General features: G+C 40.2%; 2 protein-coding genes across 2 annotated transcripts in view; one reads left to right on the top strand and one right to left on the bottom strand.

Moving 5' to 3' along the window:
- LOC119913023 overlaps positions 1 to 19,192 on the top strand; it is a 66,408-nt gene that overhangs the window by 38,272 nt on the left and 8,944 nt on the right. The gene's annotated exons all lie outside the window — the stretch shown is intronic.
- Positions 5,545 to 8,917, bottom strand: LOC119913031 (myelin-oligodendrocyte glycoprotein-like). The gene is made up of 6 exons (XM_038732348.1): positions 8,770 to 8,917; positions 6,878 to 7,255; positions 6,581 to 6,673; positions 6,340 to 6,452; positions 6,019 to 6,250; positions 5,545 to 5,585 (listed from the first exon to the last, which is right to left on the bottom strand). Exons 1-5 carry the CDS (start codon positions 8,867 to 8,869, stop codon positions 6,206 to 6,208), a joined length of 729 nt encoding a protein of 242 aa, XP_038588276.1. The 5' UTR covers positions 8,870 to 8,917; the 3' UTR covers positions 5,545 to 5,585; positions 6,019 to 6,205.

Below are 19,192 nucleotides of genomic sequence, written 5' to 3' on the forward strand. Positions count from 1 at the left end.
CGTGGCGTGCGCTGCTCTACTTGATCAATGAAAGAGCTTCGCTACTGGAAAGCTATTTTATTCAGAAAAAAGTGGAGATACCACCAAGCTACTGAGAAATGTAGTTGAACTATACTGCCCAACACTGCACATTTCTGAGAAACATGCTCAGAACAGAAAATATATTCTCCATATAACTAAATATTTGTTCAAGAAAAAAGTTTTTAAAGTGTTTCATAGAGTTTGCGAAACTGAGTGTAGGAGCCATTTCTATGTTTTATGTCCAGGTTTGGCCAGTAGGTGGAAGTAGAGTGCTGACATAGCTAACTGGGGCTCTTCTACTTGGGAGAGCAGGTGCAAACAGACGCAGGTGTTGCCAGAGGCGACAACCCAACTAGTCTAGTTTTTGACCGCGAACGATGCGGCAGCTGTGGCTATTTGTGTGAAGTAGGGTATATTATGAAACTGTCGATGGAGATGTAATATTGTACCGTTATAGATGTTGAAGACTGTATGTGCAACAATGAATCATAGGCCTCTCACTCATGCATGAGTGAGAGGCCTCCCTTGATGGCATCGCCTTGGCCTCCAGCACCACTGTGAGGAATCTTGGAGTTATCTTTGATCAGGACATGTCGTTTAAGTCTCACATTAAGCAAATTTCTTTTCTTTTTTCACCTACGTAATATTGCGAAAATCAGGAACATCCTGTCTAAAAATGATGCAGAAAAACTAGTCCATGCATTTGTTACTTCTAGACTGGATTACTGCAATTCCTTATTATCAGGCTACTCGAAAAAGTCCATTAAGACTCTTCAGCTGATCCAGAAGCTGCAGCACGTGTTCTGACAGGAACCAGGAAAAGAGATCACATTTCTCCTGTTTTAGCTTCTCTGCATTGGCTTCCAGTAAAATCCAGAATAGAATTTAAAATCATTCTTCTTACCTACAAAGCTCTTAATGGTCAGGCACCATCTTATCTTAAAGAGCTCATAGTACCTTACTACCCCACCAGAGCACTGCGCTCCCAGAATGCAGGGTTACTTGTGGTTCCTAGAGTCTCCAAAAGTAGACTAGGAGCCAGAGCGTTCAGCTATCAAGCTCCTCTCCTGTGGAACCAGGTTCCAGTTTGGGTTCAGGAGGCAGACACCATCTCCACATTTAAGAGTAGGCTTAAGACTTTCCTCTTTGATAAAGCTTATAGTTAGGGCTGGCTCAGGTGAGTCCTGAACCATCCCTTAGTTATGCTGCTATAGGCCTAGACTGCCGCGGGATTTCCCATGATGCACTGAGCTCCTCTCTCCTCTACTTTCTCTCCCTCTGTATGCAACCTCATCCCATTATTGCATGTTACTAACACAACTTCTCCCCTTTCTGGTAGTCTTGTGCTTTCTCGTCCCTCTCCTCTCTCCTCCTATCACTTCCTGCAGGTTTTCTGGCTCTGGAGCTGTGGAGTCTGGATCTGTGGCTGCGGGTCACCTGCTGCCCCCGTGTTCCTGCTCGACACCCTCTGCTGCAACGACTATTGTTGCTAGTTTTATTGTTATTATTGTTATTATAATCATTAACATTACGATGGTTACCATTAACACTATTATAAATATCTGTACCATTTTTCATTCAGTCTATAGCAACATCACCTTCACTGTCTGTACCTCTGTGTGTATATTGTGTAGGCTGCCTCCCTCCCCTCTCTCTCCTTCCATCCCTCTTTTTCTCTCTGTTCCTCTCTTGCCCTCTCTCTCTCTCTCTCTCTCTCTCTCTCTCTCTCTCTCTCTCCCTCCGCCCACCCTGAGCCATGGTTCTGCTCGAGGTTTCTGCCTCTTAAAAGGAAGTTTTTCCTTGCCTCTGTCACCTAGTGCTGCTCTTGGTGGGAACTGTTGGGCTTCTGTAAATAACATCACAGAGTACGGTCTAGACCTGCTCTTTTATGAAAAGCGCTGTGAGATAACTGTTGTTGTGATTTGGCGCTATATAAATAAAATTGAATTGAATTGAATTGAGAGCAGGTGCAAACAGACGCAGGTGTTGCCAGAGGCGAAAACCCAACTAGTCTAGTTTTTGACCGCGAACGATGCGGCAGCTGTGGCTATTTGTGTGAAGTAGGGTATATTATGAAACTGTCGATGGAGATGTAATATTGTATCGTTATAGATGTTGAAGACTGTATGTGCAACAATGAATCATAGGCCTTTCACTCATGACAGAGAAGAAGCTGAACTCCTGTTACATTCTTTCTAACCAAACAAAACGCCCACGGTAAGCTGCGTCAACCCTCTGTGTAGCCCTCAGCTGCTTTAAGCTATAAGGTCTGGAGGTTACAAAATAAAATCTATAGCGGCTGTAGACAACGCAAAACAAAATTTGCAGCCGCGAGGGACTAAACAATGAGAGACTGAAAACACCGTGACGCGCAAAAACTAGGTTCCACTCAACGATCCAAGTTCAAGCATTTATTACACTTCAACACATAAAAAATACAACTGGCACTGCAGTTACCAAGTCATAAAACTTTCTGTGTGAGTGCGGTCAACAGTATGCCTTTTCCATGTGTTTTTATGATTAATAAAACTGCAAAGGTGAAATAGTAATTTATCATCAATTATAATTTTAATGCACAATTGCTTATACAGCCACATAACATTTAACATTTGGAACAGTGACACAGATGATGGCCCATTTTAGCTCAGTGGGTTAAGGTTAATTGGGCCGCCAAGAAAAACATCACTTTTAAAAAAAATATGTTCATATACCAAACTAACAACATTATTTCTGATTGATGCCATAAAGACAGATATTATGCATAGTTTTTTTATGTGCATGTTTGTTGTTTTTTTATAGATTTATCATCCTTATAATAGTTTAATTAGATTTGGTATGTCAGGCTACTTACCATGCAGCTTTCTGGTGTAGTCTTTATTTGAATTTATTTGAACCCTAACCCTAACCCACCATAGCAACCATAAAACAATCAAATCACCTGTTTCTTGTCAAGCACAGTTATGACAACAGTTTGAAATCCTTTGCTCTAAATCATTTGCAGTCATTGGCTCTAAATTCCAGAGGGGCTGGGACCCCCAAACCTTAAATGGCCCATTTTACCTGACATCACCCTATCACTTCCGCCCATAACCCTGGTGGACACGCCCACTACCTACAATCCGAGTGCAGTGAATAATATGAATGAGGCCATAAACATAAAACACATGGGAGACTTACAGGTGGCTCCTACAGAATCAAAAATGCAAAACATCAGTTTAAAGAAAGCCAGGGAACATAATTCATGAATTACAGTATGAGGTAAACTAATCCAAAATTTAGGGGCATTCGGTCCCCTTCAGATTCTGCTGAGCTCTGGGAGACACTTAGCAAGTGTTCAGTGGCTCCACCACTGTAGAGCCAGACTAACTTATTTACTGTAAAATAAACAGTAGAAGGTAGCTATATACTAAGAGCATAATGAAGGAGAATTGTAGCTAAACATTGCTGACACGAAACAGGGAAGCAGCAGCCTCGATGACTGTTGCTCAACATGGTGGACTGAATGTATAATTTAAATGATCTACAATGATCTGTTGATTTCAACAAGAGGTCTGAGTGAAAGGAGCTGTAGGGGTCGACATCTTCTCCTTCATGCGGAGACAGCAGATAGATTTAAATCAACATACTGTAGTCATTTGCAAAAGTGATTTATTTAGTTGCTACAGAATAAATAGGTACAAATGTTGTACAAATTAAATTATGTAATATACAAAATCATAATGCCTCTAAAACAGAATGAACAAACATGTTGAGACTCACAGCTTAAAAGCAAAACACAAGAGGTAAAACTAATAAAAAGTGCAAGAAGTCAGAAAACAAGAGCAACATGTATTTCAATGTTTCAAAGTAAAAAACAATGAAACTATATAAAGCATAACTTCCGTGGGCGCCAGGTGCCCTGCCTAAAGGCCCGTTCACATTTGATGTTCAGGGAGTGGAAAGCTTAAGATTAAACTTCAAAAACAGTTTATTTCCATGTAAAGTAAATTTAGCTCTGAAAGTGTCAGACAGCTGCAGGTTGAATTCTGTATTTTAAGGTTTCACAAATATACCCAATCACACTGTCACTGGGGAAGATTTGTGGGCTCATATTTAGTCATTGTGAAAAAATAAATAAAATAAAACAGAAGGGTCATTTTGAAAATAAATAACCATAAAAAGGTTTCATAGTAGGAGGTATGTTGTAATAAATATTTACACTCATGACTGATCTCTACAGAATAACTAGTTTGTTTTTAAATGTTTTCAATTTAGAGAAGAGTAAAACACTGACGTTACAACAAGGCTCATTTTATAATCAGGAGCCGGCTCCTGATCACCATGTTCGTGGTTTACGCCACCTACTGATATGCAGTCTATTAAGTAGGCCTACAGTTAAGTAACATTTGGAAAATAAGTTCATTTGTGAATCGTATAGATCAGTCTCAAACAAAACAGGGTTCTCACAGTTATCCTCCTTCGGGGCAGGAGAGCCCGACGATGAAGAAAGGCTTGGCACTTTTATTCAAAGTGACTTACAATTACTACGTACATGTCAGAGGTCGCACTCCTCTGGAGCAACTAGGAGTTAGTTGTCTTGCTCAGGGACACACTGGTGGATGTGTCAGTGGGAATTGAACCTGAGTCTCCCACAAAAACAGGCATGCGTCTTATCCACTGCACCATCACCACCCCTTCTGTCATCTTTTTTGTCCATCATGTGTTGCTTTGAGGTGAAATAGCTGTCATCTCTGGCTGCCACTGAAAGAGCTGAAGATGACTGACGAGGTTTCAAATTTGAGCAAACTCTAAAAAAATAAATATTAAGTCTCTCTCTTAAAAAACTAAGTCTCAAATCGATCCTGTCACCAATGACTTGTTGAGAAGAAGTAGCAACTTCCAGTTCTGAAAAGTGAAGCCAATGTGAAGGTGCCTTAAAGCTGCATTCTTTATAACGTGCAGCAGGGGGCGACTGCACTAGTTGCAAAAAAGTCCGATTGTATAGACGTCAATGAGAAAATGAGGCTACCTCTCAACTGATTTATTCAGTAAAAATTTTCCTAGTGAGTTAATGGTCTTTGTCGCTAGTTTCAAGTCTTCTTCAAAACAGTATGATGTTCATTTAGTAAATTATGGTCCCATTTAAAGGGAAATATAAAGCATGGGGATGCTTTAGGAGGGACTACCTCGTGATTAACAAGTCGCTATAATGGTGACCTGTCAATCAAGCTAGAGGCGATTCGTGTCCACTGCTCTGTGTAAATTTAACCAGCGCTGATGAAAAAAAAACCTAATCAGGAGTCGTCTTTTTTTCCCCCCGGTAAGTACATTTTATTTTAAGCCTGTTCTTCACTAGGCAAAATGTCAAACTCGAGGCTTCAAACCAACAGTGACGTCACGGTGACTACATCCACTTCTTTTATAGAGTCTGTGGTTGAGAGAAGAGGACAGTTCTGGCACAGTTCTTCTGCAGGCAGTACTTTCCACAGTCTGACCCAAACGTGTTCAGCAAGAACATCCACAAATTTAAAGAAAACTTTTTCCCAGGACGTCTGATGCAGCCACGTCCCAGAGTTTGAGGTGAGCTGAGGATGAAGAACACACAGAGCAGAGGCCATGAGTTGTTTCTGCACCAGAGCCTTAATTCAACATAACCACATTTCACTGCTGATAAACCCACGTACAACATAAACTTCTCAAACATCTGCAGGTTAACAGATTAAAGCTCCAGAGTTTATTTGACTGCACGTCCAGTGCAAAGTTATGGATATAAAGTATTTCTTTATGAGCAACTAACTAGAAGCCACATTGGATACAAAAGACTCAAAAAGCAGACCAGCTTCACCTTCTTCTCTTAAGAAAAGCTGACCGAGAAAGTAGAAGAGGCTCTTAAAAAAGATCCATTTATTGCACTCGTAACAGATTTTGCACAAAAATAAATACATTATTTGTGTGTCTGAGGAGCCTCTTCTGCTGTTTCTCAGCAGGGGTCAAAGTTCATGATCAAACCAGACTCACCTTCATTCTGATGGTAATCTGTGTCCATCATGAAGAGCTCCCTCCTGCTGATCCAGTGGGTCCACTTGTGGCTGGAGGTGATGCTGGTCTGAATCCCTAAAGTGATGAGGAAGATCAAAGAGAGGGACGTGTAGAACGCTCTCGTCTCCGTTAACATCAAATACCAACGAGCTCTTGAGCAAGGCACCTAGACTGGAAGTGGCCTTTCTGGGGTGACGTCATACTTTGGCGGCTGGAGGGACAAGTTTAATAATCAGTCAACTGTCTCCAAGAAAAGTCTGGTCAGATTTACACAACGTGATCAGTTTCCTTCTGACTCACATTTAGTTTTTGAGGCTTGTGTTTAATCACATATCCAGCGACGCCACCACAGACTCCCAGGACCAGTAAGACACACACAGCTGGGATCCAAACGCCCTGATAGGATCGACCACCTGATGTGAAAAAAGACAGAGGCAGAAGTTACAGTAACTGAAATACAACAGATACACAAATCTGAGTGTGATTCAGGACTAATAATGTTAATTCTTTCTCTCCTCACAGAGTTGAACCGTCTCCTCACCTTTAACATGAGTCTCCTCATTTGGATCAGGAGTTTGGACATTTGTGGGAAGCAGCGGCGTCTCTGTCGTCGAGGATTTAACAAAGTTTGGATCTGAAATTAAAGATTTACAACACATTAAAAAGAAACAACCATTATAGGAGAATGGTCACATAAGCTGTTGACAAAATGATCCTTTAACTTCTACAGATGTCTGTTTTTGACCTGTGTGCAGAAATCGTCTATGTTCACTACATTTTGACAGTAAAGTTCTGCCTTGTGTTGCAATCTGGACCATCAGCATCTAAACAAACTCACCAACAATAAGTAGAATAATCGACTCCTTCACTTGGCTGTTTAACTTGGGGATGAAACATTTGTATCTCCCTCCATCAGCCTGTGTTACGTTGGTGATCTTCAGAGAAATGTTTCCACGTTTCAGTTTGTCTGTGAACAGCATCGTCCTGCCGAAGTACGACTGGAGCTTCATGTCCAGGTTTTCACGTCCGTCCCTGTAAACGTGCACGTAGTCGACCCGGCTCAGACGATCAGAGGGGTCGGGCTTGAGATCTGGCTTCGACCACTCCACCGTCAGATCCTCCACATTGTAAGCAGGATCCAGGTGGCACGGCAGGATGACATCATCACCCGGAGCAGCGATGATTGGCTGAAGTGACCCGATCACACGAGGCTGACCTGGAAAAATGAGGCAAATTTAAACCTTGGACAGACACGATTTTTGACTCTTTATTGATTGTATAAGATTGTACATGATTATTATTGTGGTTATGTATACAGTATTACTTATACATCTACACGCTACCTGATTCCACTTTTATGCCAACACGAATTTCCCCTACGGAGAATCAGTAAAAGGTATATTTTATCTTATCCTATATTATAAGCGGTGCTAATAAGGAAGATTTTAATGTAGTGATAGGATTTAAAACTAGAGCTACAACTAACAGTTATTTCCATCAGTGATTAATCTGTTATTTTCTGGATTAATCAGTCTAGAAAATGGTGAAAATGTAAACTACAGTTTCCTAAAGGCAAAAGTATTTCAAACTCTCTAAAAGCTTGTTTTATAAACCAGAAATATTGTCTGTTTATTGTCAAATAAATAACAATTGAGAAAGAGATCATGAGTTTTGTAGTCATGACTTTGCCAGTTAACAAAGCACAAATCTTTTCATGGAAAATTGAGATAAAATATCTGACATAGAAGAACAAGGGGTCTCGAGCTGAATAAACAACATGACACAAACAGCGTGACAAACGTTTTCTGCGTCTGCGCTGTTGTTGATGTGAAGTGGTGGATTTGTGACAGTATTCTCATTTAATTATATTTTAAGTCAAATAATAAATCTCACACTGGAACCAAAGTTGAGTCCTGACATGAGAACAGGCTTTATGTTTCCTGATTTCAGTTTAAACCGTCCTGCTTATCAGGATGTTGGATGTCTCCCAAAAGTTTTGAAAAACAACCACAAGATGTCCTTTTGTTTGATCACACTATTCAAACTGTGGCACGTGAGCAGCTGACTGACCACTCATTCTTAACCAGTTAGTTTAAAATTGTGATAAACTGATGAATGATTTAACACTCATTTTAAAACACTGAGTCCTTTATATTTGTATCAGTCCCATGAAATGATTCATGTGGCAGGAAAAGCACCTGAATGTTTACAGGTGACTCACTTACTGAATCATAAAGTTCCTCTTTCCCACCAACTTGAAACCAAATTCAAAATTATGAGTAACAAATCTGGTCATGTGAGTGAAACGCAGGTGTTTGTTTGTTTTCTTTTAGCCTACAGGTCAGTGATTTTTCTGTGTTGCTCTAAAATCAATCAAAACTGTCTTGATTTTTAGTCACGAGTAACTTAACAGCAGCAACTGTTTGTTATGTTACGTGTGGTTCAGCGGCTTAAACAGCAATCAGCAGCCAATCAACTTAATTAATAATAAATGATCAATATTAGATAAATAAATGAACAACATTATAACGTTAGTTTTAAAGTTACTTAATATAACAATTATTTTCAACTCACATTTCAGTTCATGTTGGCTACACTAATGGATACAGTCGCTATTTAACTTCTTTTTATTAACTGAATATCGCTCGACATTTGACTGAATGAATGAATGAATGAATGAACTAAAGGTGCCGTTAACTCTCGTAACGTTAGCGAAACATATGAACTCACCTTCAACAGGCTTCGTCCAGACAGCCGTACTCAAACATACAGCGAGAGTCCAGAGTGGAAAAAAGGTAAAACCAGGCACGGAGCTCCCGAAGTGAGCCATAAAAACAGCTGAGAGTGAGACAAACAAACAAACAAACAAACAAACCCACCTCCTGAAGTGAGCTCGACTGCTGCTGCGCTGTCACTCTCACTCTACACAGCAAGGGACTACGCGTTGACGTCACGTGATGACGTACTGCTTTCAAACCACAGTGACGTGTTGTGCTTTGATAAGATTCATAATTAGCTCAAACTCATTAAACTGGTGATTCATCAGCACGTGATGATGAATCACCAGTTTATGACTCAGGCATAACTTACTCCAAGAATGTATGTTTTATAATATCCTTTCAGTGTCTTTTATGTAACGCTTTAGTCTGCCTCTTCTGTTATATTATTTTCTTTCATTGGACACTCCAAATAATAAATCATTTAAATTATTTTCTGTTTTTTCACGTTACTTGAGAGCAAACTCAAAAGTCAAAAAAGTTTCAGAGGGTGGTGTGATAGCAAATATATTGATCATTTTTAATGATTCATGCCGTGACGCTGAATGTAATAGTCAAAGCATCTCTGTTGTCTGTGTCTCTAAGAGATCATAACCGTGACCATGGATAAATCACAGGCTCTCAGCTCTCCTCACTCATTCGAGCACAGGCTATATCTGGGCTACAGAGAGAGCTTGCCTCACAGATTTTTAAAAAAATATATGAATTGCCATCACAGTGGTAAACTCAATTATCAGTTGACATTGTTTAAACCAAAACATACATTTATGTAACTTATGTTTTACTCTAAAGCTCTACTCTCATCACACCCGTGTTCTTCTCTCTCACTTGATCACTTTAAAGTCACAATACCCGCCTATTGTGTGGCGGGACTCAGGAAGTTGATGAACAAAACATTTTTCATTTTTCATAAACATGCACAGTAAACTAGTATTTCTTTAATTTGTAGTGATTCATGTGCCCCTCTGTGAGAAGCTGTTCTTCCCGACTTTGGTGCGATCATGAGCTTTGTGTGTCTGATTGATGGGTTGTTATGTACGGTAGCCTATGTGATGCTGTTATCCAAGTGTGCTGACCAGTTTGAAGATTAGTGATTTTGTTCCACATTTGGTGCTGCACCAGTAGACTACATTCCTTAAAACCACTAAAATATTGCTTTACCTGACTTGTGTAATGGGAATTCCAAACATATTGCATGTAACCCTGGACTCAGGGAGACTCATCTGTGATGTGGCACTGAATCTGTGTAAACATAACAGTCAAAATATCTCTGTTCTCTGTGGTATCCAGACTTCAGGGACAATGTGTCTCTGTGGGATGATAAAATTGACCCTAAAGCTGGATAAATAACAGGCTCACGGAGCTCTCCTCACTCATTCGAGCATACATGTACACGGCGTTTGTGTTTTGCTGTGAGTCCTTCTGCAGAAGACTTGAATAAAACTCACAGAAAGACAAGTGTTTGCCTGAGCTGTTTATTTAAACACGCAATTCCCACCACACTTGTTATCAGAGTTAATGCTAATAAATAATAATAAAAAACTATTAATCTAAACTTTTATGCAACAACTGAATTAATAAAAAAGACTTTACTTTGTGTAGCCTACCAAAGTTTTCGCCAACTTCCTGAGACTTGAGCGGGCAAATTCAAGTTAATTTTTCCAGACAGGAACACATTTTTCACATTATTCTGACACCACACCACATGGATGAGGTATTACTGCGAAATTCAAAGCACTATGACACAACTCTTGGGAGGCCCCTAGTAAACCCTTGTAATTACTGACAAGGCCAGACAATTCCTTACACTGTATAAAATAAAACCAAAAGTGAAGTGCCTTTGTTTTCATGTGTCACAGCTCTCATGCTGCAATAAGGTGAAATAGGTGCAGAGGCGTTGCACAAAATTCTGGGCCCCATACATAAACAGTCTCTGTGGGCCCACTTCCTCTCTTGGTTCATGTCTCTCACACATCCTTTAAAAAAATGTTTATAAATCATTTAACTAACAGCTGTAAACATGAATCTGTAGTGGTGATAGTAACTGATGAACTGTTCATACCACATTTAAACAAGTAATAATAATGTGGAACATGCAGGAGTGATATTATATTATTATTATTATATTATATAACTTATAGTTATATTTCACGCCACTTAGTCTTTACTGACTTATACTGTGCAAATATGGTGTGAAATTTTACGCTGATAGCCGGCGTCAGACTGAGCTCAGCAGGGGGGCATTTATTTTCAATGAGTGGGCACTAGTGATGGGGAATTACTTGAGGTATCCCATAGGCCTAGTTAATATTGCTACTGTCTTATTTGTAAGTGATTAGCCTGAAGTGATGCAAACCAACTCCTCCTAAACTGCCTCTGAGCACCTTTATAGGCTATTATAAACAAAGTTAACAGCAGTCATGTAGTTTAACTGCCATCTCACTGACAGAGAGACACATCTTGATTCTAGTTTGCTCTACCATAAGCGTTTACACTAGGCTACTACTAAAAAAGCACCATGTACCATTATCAAAACAATATCAAACACACTCACAACATACACAAAGATGATTCTACAATCTCCGTTGTCAAAAAGGAATAAAACAGATGTTTCTCCACGGCGGGAGGGACATTTCAGGACAACGGACAGGCAAAATGGTAATAACTGAACTAGCATTAATAAGCTACGGTCATAAAACATATAGCCTACTTACAATCATTTATGACCATTGATGTACCCCACAAACAACACTACTATAGCCTTTGAAAGCAGTTTTTGGAGGTCTCGGCAAGCAGGCAGAATTCGGGCTGTCCTCATCTTGCTGTAAGGGGCCAGCAGACTCGTTTATCCACGTGTGAATGTAGCTATATAGGCTTCAGTCACTTGAGATTCATAGTTAGGGTTTATAGGTGTGGATGAAGTCGCTGGGGTATGGAACTATTTTCTAATGTCCACTTTGGAGTGTTTTGAGCTGCTTGCTTTGGTGTGATGTGCACTGCCGCCAGGAATCTCCTGCTAACTGAAACTCATTTCATGCCCGTACCAAAGTGCAAGTTCGTTGGGAGGGGGAAAGTAGGGGGGTTTCCTCACAGAGCCACACCGAATTTTACGTTAGCTTTAATATATTTTCAACTAATTAACTGTTTGTAAATGTATATTTTATTGCTCATTGAAATGTAAATTAAATTAAAATTATATTGTTTTGTAAATTATCATAAGTCTGTTCCCATAACGTCGACTCCGCCTTATTGTAACCCAAACCATGATGTTTTGAGTAGTGTAACTAATGTTATAGCCACACTATGCTAGTAGCTTAGCTAGCTACTCACCCTTTGGCTTACTCTTACCTTAACCATGACAGGGCTGTGTGTCTACACCAAGCGGGAAGCTTCCGGTCTACAATAGGAAGCCGATGCGGAAGTCCCTGAAACCTGCATTCTAGTGAAAATCCAGCAGGGGTCGTCTCTTCTGGTTGCAAAAAGACTTCAATACTTTCCTGATGAGTTTATGGTCTCAGTCGCTAGTTTCAAGTCTTCTTCAATACAAAATGATGCTCATTTAGTAAATTATGGTCCCATTAATTTTAAAATAGACTACAAAGCAGAATATGTTTCTGGGCGGGATTATCTATGATTGACAAGTCATTACCATGGCGACCTGTCAATCAGGCTAGAGCCGACTCGTACTCTCAGCACTGTGTAAATTTAACCAGTACCATTGAAAAAGCTTATTAGGAGTTGTCTGTTCACTTTCTCTGGTGAGTACATTTAATTTTAAGACTGTTGTTCGCTAGACAAAATTATCAGCCCTATTAAAATGACAGTTAACGTGAGTTACAGTTGCACCTAGCTAAGCAAGCTAGGTAGCTCCACACACAGCCGTTAGCTCCGCTGTAGCGTCACTTCCAAGCACTTCCTACAAAAACACGACATGGCGGCGCCCTATCGGCCAAACTCGAGCCTTCAAAACGGCGGTCCACAAACCAACGGATGACGTCACGATGACTACGTCCATTTCTTTTATACAGTCTATGGTCTACACCTAAGTGAGTTATTTACATTTACATTTACTCATTTGGCAGACACTTTTATCCAAAGCGACTTACATTTGAGGAACAACATACAATCATCAACAAAGCATCAAATACGAGAACTACAACGGACGATAAATACCAGTAAGAGCTAATAGCATGGATGGCATCAATGGGGTAAATACGTAGGGAAAGAAGTAAGAGTTAACAACAAGTGCAAGATAATTGTAGGGGAGAGAAGAAAGCTACTTTCTGTCATGTCAAATGACATTTTAGCAATGATGTTGATTAATTTATGATGCTGATAATAATTTATTTTCCAGCATACAATACAAATATGCATCAAGCTAGATTTCTCTGACTGCCTTGAATCTAAACTGATATTAACTTAAACCATTCTGTGTGTTAGTAGTGATATGCTCACATTTCTTTTGTAAGAAATTAGTTGGCAGTTGTTTTCTTTCCCTTTCGTTTCTTCTATTACTTTACTTGTTACCCTTGATTTCCCTTTCTTGGGGAAAGAAATGACACACATGTCACAAGGCACGATGATGCTTCAGCATCAGCAGTCACTCGCTTGATTAGCCCATTTAGAGGTGAATCCTAGTGCTGGGCAAACTGAACTATTTGCGTCTTTTGTAAACTTGAGAGGGGCTTTGGAGAGCCACCACATTTTTTTAATTTTTAGTGGAGACACAAAGTTTTTACAGTCAGTTTTTACTTATGACACTATCGCCTGTAATGAGCTTGACTGGAGCTGGACGACTGAATGAATACCTTTCACTTCACAGCTTTATAAGGTTGATGTAACCACGCATGCACTGACGCAACACGTTGTGTCTCAGAACAGTATGAAGTGATAGGCTACATAATGGTGCAATAAAACTGCCATTAAAACTTACATATTAGTTGAGAGCAAACCCTCCAGTCAAATCTTAAATTCATACAGGCCTAGTTAGTCTAAGAGGGTGGGGAACTTGAATCTCAGACAAAAATTGTTAACAAACCAAAACAAATGAACTGAACTTTAACTTCAGTGCTTTTGTTTGTCACGCCTTTGTTCTTTTCTGTCACATGGTCACTTTAAAGTGACCAACTAGCCTATTGTGTAGTGTGACTCAGCAAGTTAATGAACAAAACATGAGTCATGATGACACGATATATTTTTCACAAATAAAATCATAGTAAACTTTCATTTGTAGTGTTAACTTGTTGTGATTGATGAACGTCTTCCGCTGGGACATCAGTGTGTTCATGAGCTTTAACATGTAATGTGGAAACAACATGGATGTTTTTATACAACGTCAGAATGATGGGTTGTTATGTATGTGATGTTGCTATCCAGGTATGTTGAAACAGTTTGAAGCTTAATGATTTTGTCCCAGATTTGTTGCTGCAGCAGTGGGCTTCTTCCCCTAAAACTAAACTTTTTTATTGCTCTACATAACTGGTTATCAGAGTAATGTTAATAAATAACTAATCTCCGTCACTCATAGACAGAAACTAATGGTTGCAACCTGATACCATGTGAGCTAAAAGCTGATATGCAATGGATAAAATAATTAAAAGCATTTACTTTCGTCCGCTCTGTAACATGACTCATCTACCAAAATTTTCGCTGATTTTCCAAGTTGTTGTTGTTGTTGACTTGAGGGGACATTCCAGTGAAATTTCCCAGACAGGTACAACTTTTTCCTGATTGAATGCAGTGTTTTCTAAATCACCATTATATAACTCGGGGGAGGGAGAGAGCCAACAAATATGTCTTTACTAGACAAGACCAGACATGTCCTAGTACTCATGCTGCAATAAGGAGAAATAGCTGCTGTGTCATTATGACACATCAGGGTGATACTGTTAAATCAATCAGCCTGTCATTTTAACCATCCTGTTTGTTTTTCTGACCAACAACCTAAAACCCAAAGATATTTAATCAACAACAATGTAATACAGAGATGAGCTGCAAATCATCACATTTTAGAAGCTGTTAACAGGGGCGGACTGACTATTTTTTGTCGACTAACCTTTTTATACACAGTCTATGGCAGGGGTTTTCAAAGTCTGAGACTGCAGGCCTCTCCTCATACAAAGCTTGGGAAATGCCCCCCCTCCCCATCTTTAATTTACTTGGAAAATATTGCTCAATTCCTGGATGTCTATGAGATCAGGGTTATATTATCTTTTCCCATCGACAATCAACATTTGAGTCAAAATAGCCTAATATTGCTGTGTAAACATAACTTATGACTAAATAGTTTTAAAAAGGGTCTGTCCTAAGCCATTTATTAGTTTCTGACTCTGATGGAGGGGAAACAGTTCCCCCAAACTACCGTATCTCTGAACTCTCACACATGTAGGTTATTATATGTGATCTCCTTTTATAACTAATGTAATATTGTTTCATTTCCGTTCACTGAGCCTCCATCCTTGTGGGATGAGGGAACTAATGCGGTCCCTTTTTATATACAGTCTATGGCCCAATCCCAATGTCCCCCATAAACCCTAAGCCCTGAATCCTCACACACTTTACTGACGTCACTTGGAAAGTGATTGAGTTTAAGAGGCTGCAAGGGCTCAAAATGCTGTGAACGGGAACGGGACAGCCCTTTTCCACTTTATCACGTTACCTTGACGATGCTGAAACACGTTGCACACTTTTTATTTTATGTTTTTGCCTTATTTTTAAGTCCTGCAGGCTCTCGCCCTACAGAGTGGAGGAGAGGTAGCTTAAATGTCAATATATATTTGTAATTAATCAATACACTATTGTTGGTCAAACAGCATCATTAAGCAAAAACTAAAATAAATACTTGAATAAATTAAGTGTGTAATAAGGTGGTTGCTTTCCTCTGACTTCATGTGTTCTATGCACTATCTTAAGTTAAGAAAACTTTCAACGATATTAACATCAGCGTAGGTGTTGATTATTGTTTTTTTTCCTGTTTTCTTCTTCTCTTATAAGGCAGATTTTCCGTGATACTTCTCTCGCTTCCGGGCTTCCCCTGGTAACCCCTGTGTTTCACGTCATACTGCTATGAACTGTGGGCAATTCCCTCAGGCAAATTCTGCAGAAATGCAGACTTACGATAAGGGTCTATAAAGGGCTCAAAATGTCCGCAAGAGAGCCCTTGCACACTTGACGATTTGACAGTGGGACAGCCCTAAGCCCTCACGGACTTCCCGGGAACGTGCCTTAAAGTCTGTGACTCTGTGAGGGGGGACATTGGGACTGGGCCTATGTGCGGGCCAGAATGAAGGAAGTAGAATCACAAAAGGACAAATAACAAGTTCTATTTCGTATAGGCCAATATATCGCTATTGGGTAGACCCCTCTGTGCGCCTGCATGGCACTGAGAAAATTTGTCTACGGGCCTCTCCTATGTCCGCATCTTGTATATATACAACTGTGAGACTCGACCTTCAGCTCCCATTTTTCTTCAGCACTGAGCTGTCTAAAGAGCAGAAGATTTCGTGTCGGAAAAGAAGAGCGATGTCTTCTAGCAAGTTGGCCCGAGCGGTTAGGGACGCCGCTATATCAGTGCCACTCTCTTGACGAAGCCCTCGACCTGTTGCGGATCGGATGAGCAGGAATCCCCCAGCGGCTCCCCGCTTCCCCCGTTCCAACCTCCTGTGAGCTAACAGGTAGCTAACGGTAAGCTAACGTGTAGCTGACATTCAGTCTGTCCCTGGATCAGCCGACCAGGGAGACCCCATGTGTCCACGTTGCACCACATTAGCTGCGGCTAATGACATCTAGCAACCAGTTTCATTGCTGCTGGCCGACCCTTGTCGGTCAGAGCGGACCACTGGTAAACTATGGGTCGAAAAAAAGTTGAGTGTGAAATCTTGTTGCTCCTTTTTGTGGAAGTTGTTGAACAAATGCTGTCTGTGCCTGTCTCAGTCGAACTAGCCACACCAAGCACACATTTCCCACACTGTGTGAGCCAGCTGCCGTTAAATCTTACTTGTGAAAAGTAATCCCTCGAGCCCTGTTTGCAATGGTCCGCCGATTTGAGCATGAATATGCTGCACAGCGCTCTGGCATCTCGCTTTCTTCAGCTGCGCAACTGGGAGTACGACCGGTTCAAGATGGCGGACGCATTTCTTGCGCCCAGCGGCTAATAGGGCGTCTACCTCTAGATATGTCTATGTTTTAGCATACACGTCTTGGCCATTCCTGAGATGACAAAGACATGTATGTATGTAGCAAAAGGTTGTTCCCATGGTCCCTGTAGAGTCACATATTTGTCTGTGTTAAAATCTCACCAGCATGTCTGTAGAGTTTCTATTGTAAAACGTGACCCTTTGATCAATAATCAAATGTTAATCTTGTGGCTCTTTAAAATTGTTACTGCTTGGCTCAAGGCTGGCAACAAAAAGAGAGGCCTCACACAGATTACAGAAACAAAAATGGTTTATTTTACTCAAACTAACAAACAACTTAACTAAGTGAGATATAACTAAGGTAGATATGATGAATATCAGACATGTCAGAAGTGTGTGGACGAGTGAAAATGAAGTGTAATGCATGTTGATGGGTGCAGCAAATTAAACAAAGGAACAAAGGCTAGGAGCAGGCCAGCAGAGAGAGACGGACTCCTAGGGCCTTTCCGAAACTAGACCCTCACCACTTCCACTCCGACACAAAGTGAACTCTGGTCGGAGTCACCTTCACAGCCAAATCGAGCTCCCTAACTCGCTTAGGGTTTAAATACAGCGGCCAACTTTCGGACAAACTACCCTCTCCCCACAGATTAAATAGGATCTGATGTTACTTAGGCCTACTCACTGCTATAATTTGTGTATCAAATAACAGTTATATTAAGATTCAGGACTGATGTTGAGGAAAAGTTTTTTGCAATAACAAAACTTAAAGCATTTGTCATTTATTCCGTGTTTGTTTCAAATATTTCTTTAAGAACCTGACTTTAGACATCATGAAAAAAAAATTATATTATTTTATGAAAAGATTGAAATTCATTGTAAAGAAAAGCCTAGGCTATATATTTAAACCTCTTTATCTTATATGAAAAATATTACATTCACAAATGCAACATTTCAATATAAATCAAATATTATATTGAAGCATTATAGTCTGAAGAATTTGAAACAGTTGTATAAAGATTGTATATAACTATTTTTCTTTAAAGCCTTTGTTTCTCCCTGTGTATCAAGTTATGCCATGTTCTGTTATTCTAGTCGTTTAATGTAGGCTATTTTATTTTGGCTGAAGATTTTCGCATGAGATGAATACGATTCAAGAACAACAACAGTTTTAATCAGACAAGAGCCTTTTTTAATTAAATACAATACAACATTTGGGCTACGTTGTTAACCTGTGAATGGTGATATGAAATGTTAGTGTAGTTTCGGAATTAAAAATCCCCCCATGTTAACCGGCGAAGTCACGCGGAACTCGCATGTAAAAGAAAGGTCCCCCATCGTGCAGCAAAGGGTGTTACACATTTTCAACAAGCCAGCTTCGCTGCTCACTCTGCATCTGAGGGTTTAACATCCCACTACCACTCCGCCCCACTGGTTTCGGATGCCCCTCAATGTGGCGGACCCTCCGCATCAATGTGCAAACGGAGTGGAAGTAGGTAGGGAGAGGGAGTAGCGAGCAGTTTCGGAAAGGCTCCTAGAAAGGCAGCCCTTTTATGCCCTCTAGGAAGCCCAACCCAGATGGGCAGGTACAAGCATTGAACCCTCCCAGCTCCACCTACAAGCCACACCCAGCATCTGCAAAACAGACAAGGAAGACACACGGGCAGGCAGACTGGTCACAAAATGTTAACAAAATTGTGACCAAAACTCATTTCCTAAAATTAAACAATCAGTACTTACAGTGTAAAACTAATTTACAAAATCAACAATTTAAAATGTTTTTTTAAATGCATTTTAAATCAATAAATAACAATTATAGATTACAGATTATTACCTGGATTAAGCAGAAACAAAAGTAGCTGTAACATAAACTCACATTGGGCACATTATCCAGATACAATGGCAATACAATGAAGTAAAGTTCACCAAGTTCACATCAACCTCGTATTTCCAGCATTGGTGGCGCCGCATCAGCTCTTTATATAGCTATAATTTAGTATTCAAGAGTCTGACTCACTTGATATGTTTCATCCCTGTGCAAAGCCACAAGATCAACAGGAAGTTTTTAAGTGCTTTTTAAAAATCTGCCAGGTTATGCGACGAACTTCTGACATTTGAGGTGTTAAAGAAGACGCGTTTCCAGCAGGAAGCTGTGGCCTCTATATGATATAAATGTTGACATTACACTGTGTGATACAGCCCCTCAACCAGCCAGTGAGTCAGTCAGCAGGCGAAATCATG

The sequence above is a fragment of the Micropterus salmoides genome, unplaced genomic scaffold (assembly GCF_014851395.1).
Source record: "Micropterus salmoides isolate LMB-PRFRI ecotype aquatic unplaced genomic scaffold, ASM1485139v1 Ms_hic_scaffold_2, whole genome shotgun sequence".
NCBI classification, from domain to species: Eukaryota; Metazoa; Chordata; class Actinopteri; order Centrarchiformes; family Centrarchidae; genus Micropterus; species Micropterus salmoides.

What these genes read in the sequence shown, in the direction of transcription:
- LOC119913031 (XM_038732348.1), bottom strand. Translation starts at nt 8,869, where the DNA reads ATGGCTCACTTCGGGAGCTCCGTGCCTGGTTTTACCTTTTTTCCACTC. An exon ending in GATTATTCTACTTATTGTTG is followed by an intron (nt 6,674 to 6,877) that starts GTGAGTTTGTTT and finishes CTTTAATTTCAG; the next exon opens with ATCCAAACTTTGTTAAATCC. An exon ending in ACAAGCCTCAAAAACTAAAT is followed by an intron (nt 6,251 to 6,339) that starts GTGAGTCAGAAG and finishes TTGTCCCTCCAG; the next exon opens with CCGCCAAAGTATGACGTCAC.